This window comes from Lepidochelys kempii, chromosome 9, assembly GCF_965140265.1.
Source record: "Lepidochelys kempii isolate rLepKem1 chromosome 9, rLepKem1.hap2, whole genome shotgun sequence".
In the NCBI taxonomy this organism is placed as follows: Eukaryota; Metazoa; Chordata; order Testudines; family Cheloniidae; genus Lepidochelys; species Lepidochelys kempii.
Genome location: NC_133264.1, coordinates 54,807,809 through 54,831,721, shown reverse-complemented (window position 1 = coordinate 54,831,721; position 23,913 = coordinate 54,807,809). Strand labels below are relative to the sequence as shown.

The window sequence follows — 23,913 nt, the reverse complement described above, 5'->3', positions numbered from 1 at the left end:
GCATTTTTCAGAAACATAATTACAAGGTTAAGCGAGGAGTTTCTGTAAGGCTCGGGCCCGGATAAGCAGTGACCAGGTATGGGTGGCTGCTCAGCTTCTCGGTGGGCAGCCTCCTGGGCTTTTTTTGCCTCCATAGCTTTCTGGTGTGTAGCCTCCTGGGCTTTTTCTGCCTTTTTTGCTGCCTTGATTTTTTTTTTTTTTTTTTTTTGGCTTCCAATCTAGCTAACTTCAGCCTCTGTTTGGTCTTGCTTTTGGTCATCCTAGCCCCTCTGTTTTTAACCTAGCTATTCCTAAGAGTTAGAAAGAAAAAGAAAAAAAAACCCTGGCTTGTAAAATTTTTCTGTGCTGTAACCTGATAACTTTTGTCTCTGATAGCTGTTCTCAGCTTACAGAAAAATTCTTTTGTTATGGAGATGCTCTGTCCCCAGGCAAAGAGACAGAATAAACTAACTGCTTTTAGCTTAAAACCTGCTTTCAAGCAGTCCAAAGGGGGAAAAAATTGTTCTTTTAAAATCCTACTGTGCTTCTGTTCAAAATGATCTTTGGTTCAAAATGATCCCACCGCTCTGCCACCATGTCAAGGTTCCTTCCCCACTCTGAATTTTAGGGTACAGATGTGGGGATCTGCATGAAAGACCTCCTAAGCTCATTTTTATCAGTTTAGGTTAAAAACTTTACCAAGGTAAAACTTTGCCTTGTCCTTGAACAGTATGCTGCCACCACCAAGCGTTTTAAACAAAGAACAGGAAAAGAGACCACTTGCAGACGTCTTCCCCCAAAATATTCCCCCCCCAAACCCTACACCCCCTTTCCTGGGGAAGGCTTGATAATAATCCTCACCAATTGGTACAGGTGAACACAGATCCAAACCCTTGGATTTTAAGAACAATGAAAAATTAATTAGGTTTTTAAAAGAAGAATTTTAATTAAAGAAAAGGTAAAAGAATCACCTCTGTAAAATCAGGATGGTAAATACCTTACAGGGTAATCAGATTTAAAACATAGAGAATCCCTCTAGGCAAAACCTTAAGTTACAAAAAGACACAAAAACAGGAATATACATTCCCTCCAGCACAGCTTATTTTACAAGCCATTAAACAAAAGAAAATCTAACGCATTTCTAGCTAGATTACTTACTAACTTTACAGGAGTTGTAAAGCTTGCATTCCTGATCTGTTCCCGGCAAAAGCATCACACAGACAGACAGAACCCTTTGTTCCACCCCCCTCCAGATCTGAAAGTATCTTGTCCCCTTATTGGTCATTTTGGGTCAGGTGCCAGTGAGGTTACCTTAGCTTCTTAACCCTTTACAGGTGAAAGGGTTTTCCTCTGGCCAGGAGGGATTTTTATAGCACTGTATACAGAAAGGTGGTACCCTTCCCTTTATATTTATGACATATGTCATTAAAAAGGAGATACTGGCCATAACTGCCGGGGTTGTGCCAATAGTAACTGGAACCCAGCCGGATTTCAATGCTTTAGCTTTTAAGACTGCATTGTTAGAGGGTTTGAATTCAAAAATGAAGGTGAATTTAGGACCCATAGATCCAGCTAGTGGGTACCCAGAGTTAAAACAGGACATTTTTTGAGCAGTTATAGTTTTTCAAGACACACTGGGACAACTGGAAAAAGGAATTGACAGGAGAATGGAACCTATCCAGGTGGTAACTTTTGCCAACAACAGGCCCCCAGATCTCCAAGGGGAAACAGGGGAAAAGGGGCCCGATGCACAATGGCATGTTAGAGGAAGAGAATAGGGAGATGCAAGAGACAGCAGAGGAGCAAAAGGAAGAAATGGATATGGGTATCAGATGCAGAATAGAGGATATATGGCACTGAGAATGAAGGCATGGAGAAAGCTCATGATGTCATGAGAACCAAAAGAGAAATGGGATGGCAAGCCCACAAGTGAGTTATTGTAGAGGGTTGTCCAGTTAGAAAGGCAAGAGGAATTGACTGACAGGGCTTCTGTAACTCTCATAATGGACCCTGTATCATTGGTGCCACCCCAGTAGTGGTGCCCACCTCCTTGGACTTCCCCTGAGGTAGTAGCCCAACTACAGTATGACAAATGGGGGCGTCCCATTGTAGGGGCAATAACAGGGAGATTTGGGAAACAAACATGCCCCACAATGTTAATTCACACAGATGCATTGGTATGTGTGCTTGGAGAGCAGTGGCTTCCCAGGAATGCTTTGGAAACTGAAAATTCAACACAACTAATATCATATACAGGGGAGACAATGAAAGCATTTCTCACAAGACCATTCCTGACCTGCGTAGGAAATCAGGAGTCATGGGTAAAATATTTTTTTCAGAAGCAGGATCAAATTGGGAATGGGGCTGCCTAAATCAACCAAGTTATGCCTTGAGCTCTAGGAACTGGGTTAAGGTGGGTGCCCTAAAGTGTGCAGGTAATACTCAGGATTCAAAGCTGTGCACATTACTTTAAAACTCAAAAAGAATTATATTTACACTTGTTCCCAGCGGTTAGCAGAGAAAAGCAGATGCACTGTGTGGTCCTCCAAATTGCTCTTGTTCTCCAAGTAGGAGCTAATTAGCCGCCCAATTTCTGTTGTTCTGTCTGTAAGAAAGAGTACAAGAACAAATCTGGTGAGTTATGCAGTCTCCTGCTTCAGTTACTGTGCAATATGATTTAAGATTTACTCAATGTACAAATTCCATGGAACAAATATTTTAAACCCAAAACTAAAACCAGTCACGCTTGGACATACATGCAGCTGTTCTGAAAATCCAAGTGTTCAATTTTTTAAAATTGCTATGCAAAGAGAATATTCAAGTTGCAATATAAACAAACCAAAAACCAGGAGGTGCCATAATATGGGAAGCACAACCTCAATGGCAGAGTAAAAATAAAAGGGACAGAGAGGAGTAAATGCACTCAATGTAGGGAAACATGACAGAAAAGCCATGTGAACTGGCCTTTCTAGTGCGGCAATACATTTCCACCCCAAAGGATTCACTGTGACAGTCAAGGGACCATGCAACGCCACAGCTGAAAATGCAGCTGGTGTTATATTCCCCCAATGTTTTCAGTAGCCTTTCCCCAAGTGGGGGGGAGGGGGCACGTCCCAGGACAAAGCAAACACTAGCCAAGAGTGTGAATGGGTACAGAAGAAGTATACCTTTAAGATGACTAGACATGGCAGGCATAAAAAGGGGGGCAAGACACAGCACCATTGGTTTTATTTTCCTGAACGGAAGGCTAGCTTTCAAACTTTGGGGAACACTGCTCACTGGAAAGCCACAGCAATCACCAGCCATTGGTGTGCACCTCTCAGGGCCCCCCACTCCTTGCTAAATGGGTGCCCCACCCTGCATCAGTGGAGTTAATGTTGCTAACGCCTCCCCTGACTTCCCCACTCCCGTCAGTGGGGCTAGTGGCATCTCCCCCATCCATGTCACTGTGGTTGGCGGTGACCCCTATGTCATGGCGGTAACTGTACCGCACCCTCCTATGTCATAGCGGTAACCGTGCCCCACCCTCCCCTCCATGTCACGGGTGTTGGCAGTATTCCCCCCATTACAGGGGTCAGCGTTTCCCCCCACTTCCCTTTCATGTTACTTGGATTGGTGGTGTCCACCCACCTCTAGTGCCTCTCATATCACGGAGATGGGTGGTAACCCCCACCTCCCCTCCGAGTCACAGGAGTAACGGTGCCCCCAGACCTCCCCAGGGTTAGGGCCAGGCTCCCCCCATACCCGGGAATCGCAGGAGCTCGGCGAGGTGCCCAGATTCCCGCAACGCTTCCACCAGCCTCCGGCTCTGCGTGGTCTTCCCGGTCCGGTCCACCCCCTCCAGCACCACCAGCGCCCCGCGTCTGCAGGCCATGACCGTTACCAACCCCGGCGACACAGGCACGAGAAGGGGGAGCATCCCACTTCCGGCGAACCATAGAGAGCCGCACGGGGACAGTCTAGACAGCAAAGACTGCCGCAGGCCTCCAAATCAGCCAAGGCGGAGCTCCGCCCGCTGCTCCACCCCATCTGTCTAGCGCCGCCGGGGGGCAAGACCGCACGAGGGGCGGGGCGCAGGGTTTACCTAGAGTACGTGCCTATCGGCAGCTACACGGGAGAAGGCCCACTGGCGCCGGGGGCTCTGTCCTTAGACGGAGGGCTGTGGGGGAGACACTGTTGCGGCCCCGTTGCTCTAGACTGGGGTGGGGGAAGAGTTACTGGCTGTCACTGTCCCGGGCTGGGGGGGGAGGAGAGGCTGTCACTGTCCCGGGCTGTGGCTGGGTGTGTGGGAGGCTGTCACTGACCCCGGGGTGGGGAGAGGAGAAGCTGTCACTGCTCCGGAGGGGGAGGGGTTAGAGGCGGTCACTGCCCCAGGCTGGGGGCTAGTTACAGGTTGTCATTGCCCGGGGCTGGGGAAGAGGGAGGCTGTCACTTCCAAGGGCGGGGCGGGCTACAGGCTAGCACTGCCCAGGGCAGGGGTGGAAAAGAGGCTGAAGGGAAGGTGGGTCTGCATGAGGGAAGGCTAGTGGCGCGCACATGCCGGTACCACCTCCCAGTCCCTGGGTGATACCTGCCCCTTCCTGCTTTGGCGCCTATGCTGTTGCCCCGCCTCCTTATTGATATACAGCTGGCGGTGTCCCGGGCGGCCAATCAGCGGCGGCAGCTCCTGAATATGGAATGAGGCCGGGGCTGCGGCCCTTGTCATGCGGGCCCGAGCGACCGGGTAACAACGCGGCAGGGAGCGGGACACAAGATGGCGACAGCCATGTACCTGGAGCACTATCTGGACAGTGAGTGGCGGGCCCGGCGCGGTGAGCGGGGCGCCAAACCCCCTTTGGAAGGAGAGGGAATGGGGACAGGCGCCAGGGACGGGGCGCCTGCGGAGGGAGGGTCCCCAAGGCGGGGCGGGCGGGGGTACTGGAAGGGGGGAGCGGACGCGGTGACACAGCCCAGCTTGGGAGGGGTGGCCCTTGGAGCGAGTGCTGTTGTTACCGCAGCTGGCTGCGGGAATTACAACTGCGTCACTCTCCTGCGGGGGGCGTGGCCTTGTGTGCGTCATCAACCGCGTCTTTTGCTTGTGTCATCTTTAGGTGCGGAGGGCGGGAGTAGTTCAATCTGTTCTCTTTAGTGCCCCTCCCTTGTTCTGGGCGCCGCTGTTTGTTCTCTGGACTGCCCTTCCCTGCCCCAGGAGCCTTCCCCATCCCCCTGTCTCCGCTCCCCCTCCCATCCCCAGGGTGCTGACACCCACACCGTGGCTGCCTCAGCTCTCCTTCCTTTCTTTATGGATAGGGACCAACCAAATTCATGGCCATGAAAAATGTATCACAGACTGTGAAATCTTGTCTCCTGCTGTGAAATCTGATGTTTTGTGTGCTTTTAGCCTACTCTACACAGATTTCATGGGGTAGAGCAGCATTTCTCAAATGGCGGGTCGTGACCCAAAAGGGAGTTGCAGGGGGGTACATAGTATTGCCACTCTTACTTCTTCACTGCCTTCAGAGCTGGGCAACCAGAGAGCAGCAGCTGTTGGCTGGGCAACCAGCTCTGAAGGCAGCGTCCTACCAACAGCAGCACAGAAGTAAGGGTGCCAATACCATACCATGCCACCCTTACTTCTGTGCAGCTGCCTTCAGAGCTGGGCGGCCAGAGAGTGGTGGCTGCTAACTGAGGGCGTAGCGCTGCACGCTGCAGCGCAGAAGTAAAGGTGGTAATACCATGCCGTGCCAGCCTTACTTGTGCGCTGCTGCCGGTGGCAGTGCTGCCTTCAGAGCTGGTCTCCCAGCCAATTGCCACCAGTCTACAGCTGCCACCAGTCTACAGCAGTACTGTAACTCCCCCTACAATATTCTTGTGACCCCCCCCACACACACACACCAACACTCCTTTTTGGATCAGGATCCCTAGAATTACAACCTTCTGAAATTCAGATATAAATAGCTGAAATCATGACATGATTTTTTAAATCCTATGACCATGAAATTGACAAAAATGGGCTGAATTTGGTAGGGACTTACTTACGGGGCTGCCCTTGTTCCCCAGCTCCCCCTCCCCATGGGGACTGCCACAGCTTCCCCAGCCTATGGGGGGGCTTGTTATGTTGTGGTATGCAGTCCACACCATTGAAGAGTTGTCACCTCTTATTCTAAAACCTTAAGTTCCTTAAAGGTTTACCACTGTAGCTTTCTGGCTGGGATGCCCACAGTCAGCAACAAGCATGCTCCCTGTGTCTGTGTGTTGGGCAGCCCTGGTCCAATGCTTTGAATCCAGGAGTCTGGCTACAATACCAGACTTCCACCAGTATTGGTTAACAACTGGTAAGGTGATGCAACACTCTCCCCAGTCCCAAATTTCTCCAGAAATATGTGTTCTAAAATACCCAATCCTGACCTGGAATAATCGAAGGAATGGTAAGGTTTGTTGCTCTTTTGAAGAGTCAGTATCCAACAGTTTGTTACTTTAAGTAGTTACCAAACAGTTCAGTTCAACAGCAATGGGTTGATTTAGATTAAAAATAAAACAAGAATGCAAGTATAAGAACTAAAGTCAGAAATGGTTACAAAAGAAATAAAGATAAAACATTTTCTAGTAACTAAAATCTAACAAGCTTGGTTCCAGGTAAAATCCTCACCACATTTCCGTCAAGATGGCTGACCAAATCCCTGCGTCAGACTCTATCCCCCAAAGTCAAAGGGCTGGTATCTTTTGGCACGTCCACACTATCAAATTAAGTTAACCAAAGTGATGTACAACCAAAACAGAAATTGAATCAGTTTTACACGTCCACATTGTGTTCCTTGTGTCAGCTGAGCGCACCCTCACCAGGAGCGCTTGCGCTGATTTAACTGCCAATGTGGGGCATTGTGGGATGATTTCTGAAAGGCAGCAACAGTCAATGTAAGCAACACAGTGTCTACGCTGATACTGCATCGACGTAACTACATTGACTTAAGCGTTATTCTTCTCGCAGAGGTGGAGTTATTAAGTAGGGCAAGTTACATTGTTGGGAGCTACATTTTAGTGTAGATGTGTAGAGTTAGTTTGATGTAAGCTGCCTGAGTCTTCTTTGGTGAAAGATAGATAACTTGTGGGTTGTTCCTCTTTTATAGTTTAGTGAACCTTTGAAATAGATTCTTCCCCTTTATAAAGTTCATTCAAGCAGTGAGGAAGGCAACATGCAGTCTCCTGTGGCTCTGTGGATGAGGGGAAAGCAGTCGACGTGTTGTTCCTTGACTTTAGCAAAGCTTTTGATACGGTCTCCCACAGTATTCTTGCCAGTAAGTTAAAGAAGTATGGGCTGGATGAATAGACGATAAGGTGGATAGAAAGCTGGCTACATTGTTGGGCTCAACGGGTAGTGATCAATGGCTCCATGTCTAGTTGGTAGCCGGTATCAAGCGGAGTGCCCCAAGGGTCGGTCCTCGGGCCAGTTTTGTTCAATATCTTCATTAATGATCTGGAGGATGGTGTGGATTGCACTCTCAGCAAAAAGAAAAGGAGTACTTGTGGCACCGTAGAGACTAACCAATTTATTTGAGCATAAGCTTTCGTGAGCTACAGCTCACTTCATTGGATGCATATTGTGGAAAGTATAGAAGATCTTTTTATACACACAAAGCATGAAAAAATGGGTGTTTACCACTACAAAAGGATTTCTTTCCCCCCACCCCACTCTCCTGCTGGTAATAGCTTATCTAAAGTGATCACTCTCCTTACAATGTGTATGATAATCAAGGTGGGCCATTCCCAGCACAAATCCAGGGTTTAACAAGAACATCTGAGGAGGGGGGGTAGGAAAAAACAAGGGGAAATAGGTTACCTTGCATAATGACTTAGCCATTCCCAGTCTCTATTCAAGCCTAAGTTAATTGTATCCAATTTCCAAATGAATTCCAATTCAACAGTCTCTCGCTGGAGTCTGGTTTTGAAGTTTTTTTGTTGTAATATCGCAACTTTCATGTCTGTAATCGCATGACCAGAGAGATTGAAGTGTTCTCCGACTGGTTTATGAATGTTATAATTCTTGACATCTGATTTGTGTCCATTTATTCTTTTACGTAGAGACTGTCCAGTTTGACCAATGCACATGGCAGAGGGGCATTGCTGGCACATGATGGCATATATCACATTGGTGGATGTGCAGGTGAACGAGCCTCTGATAGTGTGGCTGATGTTATTAGGCCCTGTGATGGTGTCCCCTGAATAGATATGTGGGCACAGTTGGCAACGGGCTTTGTTGCAAGGATAGGTTCCCGGGTTAGTGGTTCTGTTGTGTGGTATGTGATTGTTGGTGAGTATTTGCTTCAGGTTGGGGGGCTGTCTGTAGGCAAGGACTGGCCTGTCTCCCAAGATTTGTGAGAGTGTTGGGTCATCCTTCAGGATAGGCTGTAGATCCTTAATAATGCGTTGGAGGGGTTTTAGTTGGGGGCTGAAGGTGACGGCTAGTGGCGTTCTGTTATTTTCTTTGTTTGGCCTGTCCTGTAGTAGGTGACTTCTGGGAACTCTTCTGGCTTTATCAGTCTGTTTCTTCACTTCCACAGGTGGGTATTGTAGTTGTAAGAATGCTTGATAGAGATCTTGTAGGTGTTTGTCTCTGTCTGAGGGGTTGGAGCAAATGCGGTTGTATCGCAGAGCTTGGCTGTAGACAATGGATCGTGTGGTGTGGTCAGGGTGAAAGCTGGAGGCATGTAGGTAGGAATAGCCGTCAGTAGGTTTCCGGCATATAGTGGTGTTTATGTGACCATCGTTTATTAGCACTGTAGTGTCCAGGAAGTGGATCTCTTGTATGGACTGGACCAGGCTGAGGTTGATGGTGGGATGGAAATTGTTGAAATCATGGTGGAATTCCTCAAGGGCTTCTTTTCCATGGATCCAGATGATGAAGATGTCATCAATATAGCGCAAGTAGAGTAGGGGCGTTAGGGGACAAGAGCTGAGGAAGCGTTGTTCTAAGTCAGTCATAAAAATGTTGGCATACTGAGGGGCCATGCGGGTACCCATAGCAGTGCCGCTGATTTGAAGGTATACATTGTCCCCAAATGTAAAATAGTTATTTGTAAGGACAAAGTCACAAAGTTCAGCCACCAGGTTAGCCGTGACATTATCAGGGATAGTGTTCTTGACGGCTTGTAGTCCATCTTTGTGTGGAATGTTGGTGTAGAGGGCTTCTACATCCATAGTGGCCAGGATGGTGTTATCAGGAAGATCACCGATGGACTGTAGTTTCCTCAGGAAGTCAGTGGTGTCTCGAAGGTAGCTGGGAGTGCTGGTAGCACAGGGCCTGAGGAGGGAGTCTACATAGCCAGACAATCCTGCTGTCAGGGTGCCAATGCCTGAGATGATGGGACGCCCAGAATTTCCAGGTTTATGGATCTTGGGTAGTAGATAGAATATCCCAGGTCGGGGTTCCAGGGGTGTGTCTGTGCGGATTTGATCTTGTGCTTTTTCAGGGAGTTTCTTGAGCAAATGCTGTAGTTTCTTTTGGTAACTCTCAGTGGGATCAGAGGGTGATGGCTTGTAGAAAGTGGTGCTGGAGAGCTGCCGAGCCCTGGGCGCCCCATCATCTCAGGCATTTGGGGAAAATGTATACCTTCAGATCATGGAAAAGAACATTGGTCAAACTGGACAGTCTCTACGTAAAAGAATAAATGGACACAAATCAGATGTCAAGAATTATAACATTCATAAACCAGTCGGAGAACACTTCATAGAATCATAGAATATCAGGGTTGGAAGGGACCTCAGGAGGTCATCTAGTCCAATACCTGCTCAAAGCAGGACCAATCCCCAATTAAATCATCCCAGCCAGGGCTTTGTCAAGCCTGACCTTAAAAACTTCTAAGGAAGGAGATTCTACCACCTCCCTAGGTAACGCATTCCAGTGTTTCACCACCCTCCTAGTGAAAAAGTTTTTCCTAATATCCAACCTGAACCTCCCCCACTGCAACTTGAGACCATTACTCCTCGTTCTGTCCTCTGCTACCACTGAGAACAGCCTAGAACCATCCTCTCTGGAACCACCTCTCAGGTAGTTGAAAGCAGCTATCAAATCCCCCCCCATTCTTCTCTACCGCAGACTAAACAATCCCAGTTCCCTCAGCTCTTCCTCATAACTCATGTGTTCCAGACCCCTAATCATTTTTGTTGCCCTTTGCTGGACTCTCTCCAATTTCTCCACATCCTTCTTGTAGTGTGGGGCCCAAAACTGGACACAGTACTCCAGATGAGGCCTCACTAATGTCGAATAGAGGGGAACGATCACGTCCCTCGATCTGCTGGCAACGCTCCTACCTATACATCCCAAAATGCCGTTGGCCTCCTTGGCAACAAGGGCACACTGTTGACTCATATCCAACTTCTCATCCACTGTAACCACTAGGTCCTTTTCTGCAGAACTGCTGCCTAGCCATTCGGTCCCTAGTCTGTAGCAGTGCATGGGATTCTTCCATCCTAAGTGCAGAACCCTGCACTTATCCTTATTGAACCTCATCAGATTTCTTTTGGCCCAATCCTCCAATTTGTCTAGGTCCCTCTGTATCCTATCCCTGCCCTTTGGGCCATTTCCAGCACAAATCCAGGGTTTAACAAGAATGTCTGAGGAGGGAGTGGGTCACTAAACTGGGAGGAGAGGTAGATACGCTGGAGGGTAGGGATAGGATGCAGAGGGCCCTAGACAAATTAGAAGATTGGTCCAAAAGAAATCTGAGGAGGTTCAATAAGGATAAGTGCAGGGTTCTGTTCTCAGTGGTAGCAGATGACAGAACGAGGAGTAATGGTCTCAAGTTGCAGTGGGGGAGGTTTAGGTTGAATATGAGGAAAAACTTTTTCACTAGGAGGGTGGTGAAACACTGGAATGCGTTACCTAGGGAGGTGGTAGAATCTCCTTCCTTAGAAGTTTTTAAGGTCAGGCTTGACAAAGCCCTGGCTGGGATGATTTATTTGGGGAATTGGTCCTGCTTTGAGCAGGGGGTTGGACTAGATGACCTCCTGAGGTCCCTTCCAACCCTGATATTCTATGATTCTATGTGTCCATGTGAGTATTTTGCCATATGTTTTTTCGCCTATTGAAAGCTTAAGAGGAAATAAAACAAAAGGGAAAGATTCAAGGGAGTTTGCCCAAATCTTACCTTCTGAATCTCTCGTCATATGTAACTTTCAGTCCATGGGTCTGGCTGAGCTGGCAAGTGGCAGCATGACATGAGGAGACTTATCCATATTAGAGAAATGAGTCCAAATAAAAATATATTGTACTTGTGTAGCTCCAAAGCAGAAGTTTTGTTCCTTTGCAAGTTTAATTACAACTTTTTTTAAAAAGGAGTGCAGAACTGGCATTTAAATTTCTCTGCTTCCTTGAAGCCATAGAATTTAGAGGCTATTTTAAAAAAAATAAATCCCCCTATCCCCCAAAAAATTCAGTCTCCTGGTGAGGGAAGTTTCTTGCTGGGGTTGTCTGCTGAAATTATTTAGTTCCTTCCCCCTCCAGTGTAATTGGATGAGCATGAAACATGTACTTGCCTATCTCCTTCCCCACTGTGATAGTGTGAGGTTTGCTGCTACCCCTTGTTACCCAGAGGGATCTGTTTATGTGATAATGTAAATACATTCTCATTGTCTTTGAAAGTACCTAGGCTCCATACCAGGTGGAAAAACTACAGTCCTTTGTCTAGGATGGAGTATCTCCTGCATGGCTGGCAAACAAATTTTAAGAGTTATAATTTCAGTTTATGTCCATAATTTTGCATCACTTGATTGCACCTACATTACACAATTATATTAATCAGTGAGTTATGAGCTTTTCATTGGCACCTTGCATGACACTTACCAGATATATTTCATGACATTGAACAATTGGTACAGTAGAACTGGTTAAGCCAGCTGCAGTTCATTACCAGCTATCTGGGTGCCCCCTTGCTCTTGGGTTATTCTTAATGTCACAGGGTTACACTCCCTCTGCAATAGCAGTCCTAGTTCCCACAGCTTATATAGGGGCTGCATAATAGCAGTCTTCAGCGACTTGCAAGGCTGCCATAAAAAAGATGCAGAAAAGTTGTTGCCTTTTGCCACATAGGGCAGGACAAGAAGCAGTGGGTTTAAACTACAGCGTAGTAGATTTAGATTAAATCTCAGGAAAAACTTCCTAACTGTAAGAACAATAGGACAATGGACCAGACTGCCTCAGGAAGTCTGGGAAGCTCCTTTACTGGAGGTTTTCAAAAAGAGGCTGGATAACCATCTGTCTTGGATGGTTTAGATACAACAAATCCTTCATTTTGGCAGGGGGTTTACTCCGGGAGGAATTCTGCACCAAAAAATTAAAAATTCTGCACACAATATTTTGAAATTCTGTATATTCTATTTGTCAAAATAACACAATATAATCATGCCACTTACAATTATTTTGTTAATGTATGTCTGTAACAATACAGACAAAAAAAATAAAAAAAATTCTGGTAAATTTTTTTGGACAGATTCCTTACTAGGCATATTAATACACAATTTTGCATAAGTCATTTAAATTACAATACAGACCTGTATTTCCTGCACCTGTCAGAAGCAGTGCAAAGGCTTTGGGGGAGGCAGGGGTAATGGAGGAGCTGAGGGAGAGGAAAGGAGCCTGGGAGTGAACCTGGAGGGTGCTGGGTGTGGGTGGGAGGTTTTCCTTTGGGGTTGGGGTGGTATTGTTATGGTGTTGGGAAGCCTCCCCCATGCCGTCCCTGGCTGACCCCAAGCCTCTCCCATTCAGTCAGGCACGTCTGCCCCTGTCCCGACACCCCCCATCTCCATCGGTCTCTGCAGCCATCCTCCCACATCCCCAGGCTCAACGCTGTCAGCCCACTAGCTGCTGAGCCCATGCTCCAGTCTGTCCTGTCCCCCCACTAGCCATTCTGAGCCTCAGTCTGTGACCCCCCCCCATCAGCCCTGCGTGCCCCACTGTAACAATGCTGGTTCTGGTGGGACCCAACTGAGAGTGCCAATTCAGGACAAATTGCTTAAAGCAGGGCAGTTACAGCCCAAGGCTGTGGTTTCTATGCACGCCAAGGCAAACCAAACCAGCCAAACAGAGAAGACTTTGGTTTTACCCCACTGGCTAACCACAAGTCACACAAGCAGTTCCCTTAGACACTCCAGTTTCCCAGTATCACCATCAGTGCCACTCATTATGGGGACAAATGGTTATGAAAACCAATACCCCAGTAAAAGAAAAAGGGTTCTTTCTATCCCAAAGGACCAAGCCCCAGACCCAGGTCAATATACAAATCAGATCTTACCCACAAATCACACTGCTGCCAATCCTTTAGAATCTAAAATGTAAAGGTTTATTCATAAAAGGAAAAAGATATAGATGAGAGCAAGAATTGGTTAAATGGAATCAATTACATACAGTAATGGCAAAGTTCTTGGTTCAGGCATGTAGCAGTGGTGGAATAAACTGTAGGTTCAAATCAAGTCTCTGGAGTACATCCACAGCTGGGATGGGTCTTTCAGTCCTTGGTTCAAATCTTCAGTGTAGCAAAGTTCCTCCAGAGGTCAGAAGCAGGATTGAAGACAAGATGGAGGAGCTGCAGCAGCTTTTTATATTCTCTTGCCATGTGGTCTTTCTTTCTTTGTTCCAAAGACAAGCTGTCCATCACATGGCATGGCAAAACCTCAGAGTTCTGTCCATAGGCACCTCCCTGCATACCTTGCTGAGTCCCAAGGCGTGTCTGCCTTCTCTCAATGGGTCAGTTGTATAGCTGATGGTCCTTAATGGGCCACCAAGCAGACTAGGCAGAGCTGACACCAACTTGCCCGGGGTGTCACCCAGAAGCATAGCATAAGTTTGAAATACAGCCAGTATAGTGCCAATATTCATAACTTCAACTACAAAAATGATACACACATATAGACAGCATAATCATAATCAGAAAACCGTAACCTTGTCTTAGACACCTTATTTGACCCCCTTTATATAAGATTTGGTGCCACTACAGGACCTTGGTTGCAACAATGATCTGTACGGTCCCAGATTATGTCAATAACGTCACACCCACTCTGTCCTAACCTGGCTCTGTGGGCAGGATCCTGTGATGAACTCTACACTTGGGGGAATTCTGCCGCACTGGGCATAGAATTTTGTATTTTCCTGCATAAAATGCATTTTGCCTAAGAAGTGCTGCAGTTCCATGTTTTGCTCACCAGAGGCCAATGTGGCACTAGAACAGCCGGCATGAATGCAGTTGGCTGCTCTGGTGCCACAGCGATCTCTGGTGGGCAAAAAGCAGAACTGTAGCATTTCTTATTCAAAAAGTTTTTTATGCAGGAAAATTCAAAATTATGCGAGACAGATTAATTCTGCGCATCCACAGATGCACAGAATTCCCCCAGAAGTAGGGATTAGACTAGATGACCCTTGTGGTCCCTTCTAATATGATTCTAAGATAACAAAAAGTTTAAATAAATATGTATAACAAAGAGTGGTGGAATCCGTATTAGCCAGTGCTGGAGGCGATGGTGATAAAATCCACCTGATGAGCTTCCCAGTTGTAATTGATCACAACTTGCTGAGTGTTTTGCCTAATAAAAATTTGTTAGACCCATCTATTGAGTAAATGGATTTCAATCCTATAAGGGGCTGTCTCTACATCCCCAGTTCTTTACAGACTCTCTCTCCACCCCTCTTTATAAAAGTGTTCCTCTCCTTGTGTAGCTGTTTCTCATAGGTTGCAGGGCCACAAGGAACCCCTGTGATCATGTATTCTGACCTCCTGTATGACACAGGCCATAGAAATTCTCCAAAATAATTCCCAGAGCAGATCTTTTAGAGAAACATCCAGTCCTGATTTACAAATTGTCGGTGATGGAGAATCTACCATAATCCTTGGTAAGTTATTCCAGAAGTTAATTACTCTCACTGTTAAAAATATATGCCCTATTATCAGTCTGAATTTGTCTAGCTTCAACTTCTAGACGTTGGATCTTGTTATACCTTTGTCTGCTTGCTTGAGGAGCCAATTGTTAAATATTTGTTCCCCAACTAGGTTCTTATAAACTGTAATCAAGACACCACTTAACCTTCTCTTTGTTAATGTAAATAGATAAACTCAGGGAGGTCACTCATATCAGGCACTTTGTCTAATCCTTTAATCATTCTTGTGACTCTTTTCTGAACCCTTTCCAATTTATCAACTTCTTTCTTGAACTGTGGGCACCTGAACTGGATACTTCCAACAGCAGCTGCACTAGTGTCAGCTACAGAGATAAAATAGCCTCTCTATTCCTACTCAAGATTCCTCTGTTTTTGCATCCAGTGATCACATTTGCTCTTTTGGCCACAGCATTGCACTGGGAGCTCATGTTTAGCTGATTATCCACCTCCGACCCCAAATCTTATTCAGAATCCTTGCTTCCTGCGATAGTCCACAGTCACCCAGACTCATATTGTGTGCTGGCACCTGTCATACCAAATGATCCAGATTGCTGTATATCAGTTACCTGTCTCTTCATGGTTTACCATGCCCCCATTATTGTGGGTCTGTGACCAGGGTCCAAAGGGGGGGGCCACACTGAGGTTACTCAATTAGGGCAAACTGCAAAGAATGGAGCAAACAATCCCCAAAACTGGTGGTTATTTTAATACTTAGATTAACCAAGATAGCAACAAAATGGTTTCCATAATAGCTTACTGGTTACACAGAAGCCAAAACACAGTTCCCTGAAAAGCAACCCAGCCTTTGGGCTCCCTCCCAGACAGCCAAGTCAAATATGAAGGTTCTATCACAAAGGATTGGACACATTACCTCCCAGGTTAATATTTCAGATTTTACACAAATACACACTTACAGCCAATTCTTATTAACTAAACTAAAATTTATTAAAAAAAGAAAAGAGTATTGGTTAAAAGACCATTATACATACAGACATGATTACAGTTCTATCAGTTTCATACTAGAGATGGTGAATTTTGGAGTTGCAAAGATTTCTTAGAATAAGTCCACAGGTTCAGTCCAATGTTCCATACCAGGTTGATCCAAATTAAATTGGAGACCTCAGTCTTGTAGCTCAATGCGTCCCCTTATAAAGGATAAGCAGATTTGAGATAAAAAGGATCAGAACCCAAGAGTCCTTTATTCAGTTCCAGGCCTCCTCTTGACATCACGGTGTCCTCAGGTGAACAATAGGCAATCATCGCAACTTTGAAGTAGACCTATTTCCTAAACATCACTAGTAATGAGCTACACGGATTAACATAAGGCTATTGCCTGTCTTCCACCATTTGCAGGTGATATGCTATATAATTCAAAGAGAAATCAATACAGTAATATCACTGTATTTTAAAAAAAACGAGGCGTACTTGTGGCACGTTAGAGACTAACAAATTTATGCCCAAATAAATTTGTTAGTCTCTAAGGTGCCACAAGTACTCCTCCTTTTTTTGCTGGTACAGACTAACACGGCTACCACTCTGAAAACTGTATTTACAATTCATTTAAATGTTAAGATCTTTTGATTTCAGAATTAACAGAATACATACAGCATAGACAGGAACTGTTAGATTACATTGTCAACCTCTAACAATATATAAACACTCAAATTATCTATCAATATGTAATAGGTTGAATCTGGATCAATTAGCCTGCAAGCTGCTCCTTCCTGGCCATGTGTCAGAGTTATCTGCAACTTTTATTAGTGATAATTTTATGTTTTCTTCCAGGTCATTGATAAAAATGTTAAATATGATTAACATTTCCATCTAGTAATGGATCAGTACCATTGTTAGGATATCTTTTGTACCCAATACACTTGAAAAACTCCTCCTTTTCCTCAACTCTGCTGACTATAGATTTCTCCCTCTGTCCCTTTTTGTTTCCTTTATAAACCTTCTATAATTCTTAACTTCTGATTTACATTCATTATTGTCAGCTTCACCTTACTTCAGTTTGTTCCATTTAAAAAAAAATTGTATAGATGCCTTCACTTCTCTGTAAACCAGGTCAATTATTTTAAATCAGTAAGGCCTTTTCCTTAATTATGACATTTTGGGCTTCTAGAAAAGTGTCCTTAAACAATTCCCTATTATTATTCACATTTTCCTGATTAACTTTTTCCTTCCAGCTGATTTGGCTCACAGTTGTTTCATCTTTGTGAAATTGGTCCTTTTAAAGCACATATTACTGATCTGGACTTCATTCTGTTTGCACACTATAAATTTTGAATTTGTGAGTTTGCTTTTCCTGGAAGTTTTTGTGGGTTTCATCTTCTTCTCCAGAATTTGGAATTTCAGATTGAAAAAGAGGAAGTGACTCACCTTGTGCAGTAACGATGGTTCTTTGAGATGTGTCCCTATGGGTGCTCCACTGTAGCTGTCTGTGTGCCCCTGTGCCTCTAATCAGAGATTTTTGGTAATAATGTCCCTCTGAGCCCACACATGCGCCCTCCCTCCCTCATGGTTTGCCTCGAGGCTATTTAGCACTGCACGGGTGAACCCCCCTTACTTCCTTCTCTACCGCAGAGCCCTACAGAGAACTCCGAAGTAGTGGGGAGGAGAGCGGGTTGTGGAGCACCCATAGGGACACACATCTCGAAGAACCATCATTACTGCACAAGGTGAGTAACTTCCTCTTCTTCTTCGAGTAGTGTCCCTATGGGTGCTGCACTGTAGGTGACTCCCGAGCAGTACCCACCACTGGAGGCTGGGACTTCGGAGTGGAGTCTTTTACTACAGAGAGCTCTGTGGAGTCAAAGATGGTGTCAGCAGCCAAATCTTTAGTGATCGCATAATTTTCTGCGTAAGTATAGGCAGAGGCCCAGGTCGTTGCTCTATAGATTGCTGAGATAGGGGTATCCCTACGGAATGTGATTGAGGTAGAAACTGACCTCGTGAAGTGCATATGGACTCTGGACGGAAGCAAGTTGTGCCCTTGATAAGTGATTAATGCAATTAGAGACCCTTTTGGATAGTCTTTGAGCCGATATCACAGAGCTTTTGGATCTTTCTTTGGACAAAAGGAAGAGTTTAGGGGATTTTGTGAGAGATTTAAGTTACCAGTCTGCCTGTGGCGTCAGGTGAACAGGCTGAGGCCGCAGGATTTTTAGGGGATGAGATGAAGGAGCACACCAAGTGACTAAGTTTAAAGCTTTATTAATAAAACAACAGCGGTGAGTGCTGGGTTCTCCCCACGTCGCTCAAAGGAAGGAAGAGAGCGTTAGTGCCCAAGCCTGTGAGTGCTGTGGTTTTTTTACATTACTTAAAGGGAGGAAGAAAGCGTTAGTGCCCGAGCCCTTGCCCACTTTTATACTTACACATGCACAACCCAGGGCTGGCCAAGCCCGGGTGTAATGTAAGAAGAAGACGGAGAAAGGTGGACGAGAATTCTGTCCTGTGCACAGGCTGTCCAGGGTCTGGTATTGATCTCCGACTTGTTTTGGCTTTTGAGAGGATTTTTAAGCCCTGGGTTCTTCTGGGGGCATTTCATTTAGGGACCTTTGTTTTCCATGCTTTTTGTACCAGTTTAAACCAGCTTTTTGCAGCTTTCTGGGGTTGGAATTTAGGTTCCCGTCTTTCTTGGCAGGTAGCAGAGAATCTGTTGTGTGCAGTGACCTTGGGCTGGAGTTAGCTTTTTATTTTCGGACCTAGCTGAAGCGTCGAGTTAACCCGTTCCTTTCTCCCTTCCTCTCCCTTCAGCCTCTCGCAACCTGCAAAGGAATCTTGTGAGGGGTTACCATTTAGGTTTTTACCCTCCCTCTGACACGGTGGCTAGTGTTACCGTTGGCCTCCTACACAAACAGCAATATAGCACAAACAAAATTGTGAGGGCAGCAACAATTGCATAGACCAGCCAGTAGTGGCTTTTGGCTTTATTAGTAACATAGCTTAGCACATTTTTTTGTTGGCGTAGATGCCCCATCTGGATGGCTGTGGCAAAGGTAGCTTTTTTTAGATTAAATGTGTGCTGCACCACTGTAAAGGAGGAGGCATTTGTGTGGAACATGGTTAGTTGTTTCCAGGTGTGCGTTAATAGAAGAAAAACATTGGGTGTGATTTATGAAAAATTAAACACAATATAATTAGAAACATTAACACTACTTTGGATAACAGCGGGCCAATGCACCGAAAAATTTTGCGCTTGAAATTGGAACCGCAAATTGAGGGGCACCCTGGGGTAGGTGGTCCTCCAAACACACACGGAGGTATTGGTAAACAGATGTGCTTTGGTGGGGGCATATTTTGATGCCTCCCCTTCCCAGCAGATATGTTGACCCACTTCATAAACCGGCCTGGTATTGCCTTTTTTATATATATTATTTGAGGGGGCTTTATAGTCCATAGCTACCAGATTTTGCCCTTTGCAATTTATGTGTGCTGATAGTTAGGGGCTGCAGTCAGCACATACTGCATAGCCTTGTCATTGGAGGGAGCCGCCTTCCACACGTTACGATGGACCACCCAGTTTTAGAGTCTTTTTAAAGGCCTGGCTGGATTTTTATAGCAGGGGCCCACACTTTTTTTATGGGGCCAAAGGCCATGAAGGAGCAGGCTATGCCTGTGCAGTTTTAGTAAGTGAGCCTTTAGGAATAGCGAAAAGGCCATTGCTTTTGGGGAATTTCTGAGTGGGAATGGATTTCCCTGGGCCAGGCTTTGTGGAGCAAATTTTTTTGGATGCCACGGACTTCTTAGATTAAATATTATTGAAGCTGGGAGCACACAGAATTTTAAGCTAGATGGTTTTTGGCCTTAATTAGTCCCCACAAGGTGTCCCGCATGTGGAGGGCCAATTTGGCAGTGTGTTTGAGGGTGGAGGTGGCTACTGTAAGGTGAGTGAGATTTGCATTTGTGACCAGCCCCATGGCCTTTTTTAACTGTTTTAACCGTTGGTTTTTAATGGCCCCTTGCTGAATATTTTAAATACTAGCTGTCGTATTGGCCCCATCCCACAAGGAGTTTACTAAGGTTTGCCTTTTTGTGGGGGACAAGGACAACGTTTGCCTAAGGAGGGCAACTTGCAGGGTGGTCCCCCTTGTACAATTAGGAAGGAAGGCAGGGACCTGAAAGTGTGTTAGGGGCAGGTAAATATTTAAAGCTCCCAAGGTGGCATTAAGGAGGATTTAGCGTTGAGTGGCTGCTTTTTATTTGGTGGCCGGTAACATCTGCCACCACCACTGGTGGGGGGGAGATGTGGAGGTGCTTTTTTAGAGTTGTTTTTTGAAGACTAGGGGCTAAGCAGAGAAGGCTACAATTTAAAAGGGATGCTGGAAATTGTTTGGGGCATGTAATATCTACCTTTCCACACTGGCGGGATGTTTGTGTGGATGAGTGAGTGATATATGTGATATACCAATATTTGGAACTGTGGGGGTTAGGTTGAACCCTACACCATTTGGGGTCCAACATTGCAACCACGTTTTGATGCTAACTGTTAATGTGAAGCATTAACTTAGATGGCATATTGAACTTTTTTATGACATTGAAAACCTTTTTATGTACCCTTCCATCGATAGTTTACTTGAGCCATTGTTTTTAGATTTTCTTTTTAGTAAAACCATAAGCGCTGGCAGTATGGATGGAGATTTTTTTTTTTTAAAGGTGGGGACCATTTTTTTTTAAGGGGACATAAACTTTTTGGGAGGGGGGTTTGGACGGCGATGGGACATAGTGTTGTTTTATGTGGTGTTGTCTGGCGGGGTAAGGAGCCCTTTTGGAGTAATTCCGTTTGGGATTTAATTGCAGGGGGATATGCAGGGCCAGGAGACCTGGGGCTTTTGGCAGGGGGATGCCCCTGGGAACATACCCAGGTAGTACATGGTGCCCACAATTGCCCCCAGGATGATGTGCCACAATTGCCCCCCTGCCAATGGATAACTGACCTTTTTTTTTAATTAGGGCCAGTTTTGGACAGTGGTAAAATTAACAAAAGAGAGGGAAAATGTTGGAAACCAAGGATTTTTATAGATATGCGCCACCAAATATACACTGTTTTGCTCTGACGAATTTTGCTGGCCTGAAGCAGCAAGAGTGGTTTTACCACTTTTGTTTAGGGTGTTTTTGGGCTTTTGCTATTACTGCCTTGTTTTGTTAACAAAGCAAAAAGGGAAAGGAAAAGAACATTGCAAATGCATTTATTGGGGAAACTGAGGCATGGATGATAAATTTTTAAAGTTATTAGTTGTTTTGCGACAGCCCTTTTTGGCTTTTGTTATGGATATTGTTTGCTTGGTTTAGGAGGTTACGGCAACAATATTGTGTTTAGGGATTGCTATTGCTTGCCAAAGGGCCTCCCATTCTGCTCCAGGCCACCACATGAGGAAAATGAGAACATAAGAATGGCCATATTGGATCAGACCAAAGGTTCATCCAGCCCAGTATCCTGTCTACCGACAATGTCCAACTCCAGGTGCCCCAGAGGGAGTGAACTTAACAGGTAATAATCAAGTGATCTCTCTCCTGCCATCCATCTCCACCCTCTGACAAACAGAGGCTAGGGACACCATTCCTTACCCATCCTGGCTAATAGCCATTAATGGACTTAACCTCCATGAATTTATCCAGTTCTCTTTTAAACCCTGTTATAGTCCTAGCTTTCACAACCTCCTCAGGCAAGGAGTTCCACAGGTTGACTGTGTGCTGAGTGAAGAAGAACTTCCTTTTATTTGTTTTAAACCTGCTACCCATTAATTTCATTTGGTGGCTCCTAGTTCTTATATTATGGGAACAAGTAAATAACTTTTCCTTATTCACTTTCTCCACACCACTCATGATTTTATACACCTCTATCATACCCCCCATAGTCTCCTCTTTTCCAAGCTGAAAAGTCCTAACCTCTTTAATATCTCCTCATATGGGACCTGTTCCAAACCCCTAATCATTTTAGTTGCCCTTTTCTCAACCTTTTCTAATACCAGTATATCTTTTTTGAGATGCGGGGACCACATCTGTACACAGTATTCAAGATGTGGGCGTGCCATGGATTTATATAAGGGCAATAAGATAGTCTCCCTCTTATTCTCTATCCCTTTTTTAATGATTCCTAACATCCCGTTTGCTTTTTTGACTTTTTTGACGCTGCACACTGCGTGGACATCTTCAGAGAACTATCCACGATGACTCCAAAATCTTTCTCCTGATTAGTTATAGCTAAATTAGCCCCCATCATGTTGTATGTATAGTTGGGGTTATTTTTTCCAATGTGCATTACTTTACATTTATTCACATTAAATTTCATTTGCCATTTTGTTGCCCAATCACTTAGTTTTGTGAGATCTTTTTGAAGTTCTTCACAGTCTGCTTTGGTCTTCACTGTCTTGAGCAGTTTAGTATCATCTGCAAACTTTGCCACCTCGCTGTTTACCCCTTTCTCCAGATCATTTATGAATAAGTTGAATAGGTTTTTTTCCTCTGGGATTTCAGGGAGGCTTGGGGCCACCCACCAGGTATTTTGCCGTGGCCCTATAATGTTTATTTGCACTGCAGCCGAGGCACCTTTTTTTTTTCTTTTTTTGCTTTTTGCCACGCTGTGGCCCAGGCCCCAGTGGCAGCTTGGATCATGGAGGGCCTTTGGAGGTATATATATATTTTTATAATAATTATTATTTAGATAATTTTATGGGTAGCTGAAGACCCAGATGGTCCAGGCCGGTGGCTGGTTTACAATTGAGGCCCATGACACCATGACCAGAAACCTAGGAAGAAACATATGTTTTGAGCTGATTGGCATGCACTTATTTTACTTTTTTGGGCAGCTGAAGCTGGTACACTACCGGAGAGATGCAGTTTACAATGGGATACGGGCCCATCCACTTAACGTCCAAGGTGTGGGTCGCTTTTTTTAGTTTTTGCAATATTATCTTGTTTTTAATTTGCTGGGTTTGGACGTTTTTAATGACAGTGTTTTTGCGTTTAGCCTTTTTTTTTTTTGTTTAAAACGGTTTTTATGGCTTTGCAGGTTTTACAGATTCCTCCCTTAGCTGGGCAGTGTACCCATTTGTAACCGTTTGGTGAATTGGCAGGTAAATTTTTTTTTTATTTTTACAGATTGCCCCACATTATTGGGTGACCAAAAAGAATATGGTAGGAGGTGTACTCAGTGCCTAGGCGGTTAGAGTTGTGTAAAGCTTCCAAAATAGTCGGCAGCTTTTGGGGCCAATTTGTTTTTGAAGTTGAGCACATTTTACGGAGGGCATTTTTAAAATTTTGGTTTTGTTTTTTTACAGTGCCGCTGCTTTGTGGCCAATAACTGATGTGTATTTGTTGCTTGATGTTTAGGGCAGCAAGCAAGGATTTAAGAACCTTTGGGTGAGAAACAGGGTTTACTGTGCCAAGCGGATGTTTGAGATCAAACTTATTTGGGACCAGGTTAAAATGTATTTTAGGGAGGGTGTGGGGTTTGCAGTATTATTGGCGCCGCTTTGGAGTATGCCTGAAAAGTCTGTGCCGCCCATACTGCTGCCAAGCACTTTTTTTTACAGGGGCTATATTTTACCTTTGGCTGCTGTAGTACTCGGGAATTGTATGCAGCCGGGATTAGCCAGCCCTCTGCATTTTTCTGGAGGAGGACGGCACCCAGCGCCTCCAGACCGCATGATAGTCGAAAGTAAAAAGGCTTGGTAGTGTTTGGGAAAGCGAGGGCCGGCACCCACAAGGCAGCTTGCTTCAAGGCGTTAAAGGCAGTTTTTTGCGGTCCCCTCCAGTGCCACTATGCCCTTTTTTTGAGCAGTGTCCATAAGGGGTGAGGGAGGGTAGCAAAGTTGGGAATGTGATTTCGAATAAAATTAACCCCCGCAAAATGGTGCACAATTGTTTCAAAGTGGTGGGTTTATTTTGCACAATGCATGGACCTTTGCCACTTTTACTAGCCTATCTTTTTCCCCCAGGGGGACTGAACACTGGACCAATTGCACTTTTTTTAACGACACCTTGAACCCAGTTTTTTTAATTTTATTTAAAACAGTTTTGGTGATATTTTG

The 23,913-nt window shown here is 45.2% G+C and overlaps 2 protein-coding genes across 7 annotated transcripts in view; one reads left to right on the top strand and one right to left on the bottom strand.

Annotated features, from left to right (window-relative positions):
• DTYMK (deoxythymidylate kinase) overlaps positions 1–4,008 on the bottom strand; it is a 56,991-nt gene extending 52,983 nt beyond the window's left edge. Inside the window, exons 1-2 of one of the 2 annotated variants that reach the window (XR_012160854.1) lie at positions 3,724–4,008; positions 2,476–2,584 (exon numbers count right to left, since the gene is read on the bottom strand). Coding sequence is in view for 1 of the 2 variants with exons in the window: in XM_073360432.1 (XP_073216533.1) it covers positions 2,476–2,584; positions 3,724–3,898 (284 nt within the window). In the remaining variant the exon portion in view is untranslated. The remainder of the gene's footprint in view (positions 1–2,475; positions 2,585–3,723) is intronic. The other variant, XM_073360432.1, reaches the window with a different exon arrangement.
• Positions 4,009–4,431: 423 nt separating this feature from the next.
• ING5 (inhibitor of growth family member 5) overlaps positions 4,432–23,913 on the top strand; it is a 51,023-nt gene continuing 31,541 nt past the window's right edge. The window contains exon 1 of one of the 5 annotated variants that reach the window (XM_073360431.1): positions 4,432–4,769. In XM_073360431.1, coding sequence (XP_073216532.1) covers positions 4,657–4,769 — 113 coding nt within the window. In that variant the 5' untranslated portion in view covers positions 4,432–4,656. Of the gene's footprint in view, positions 4,791–23,913 lie in introns of all 5 variants that reach the window. The other 4 variants (XM_073360425.1, XM_073360430.1, XM_073360427.1 and 1 more) reach the window with 4 other exon arrangements.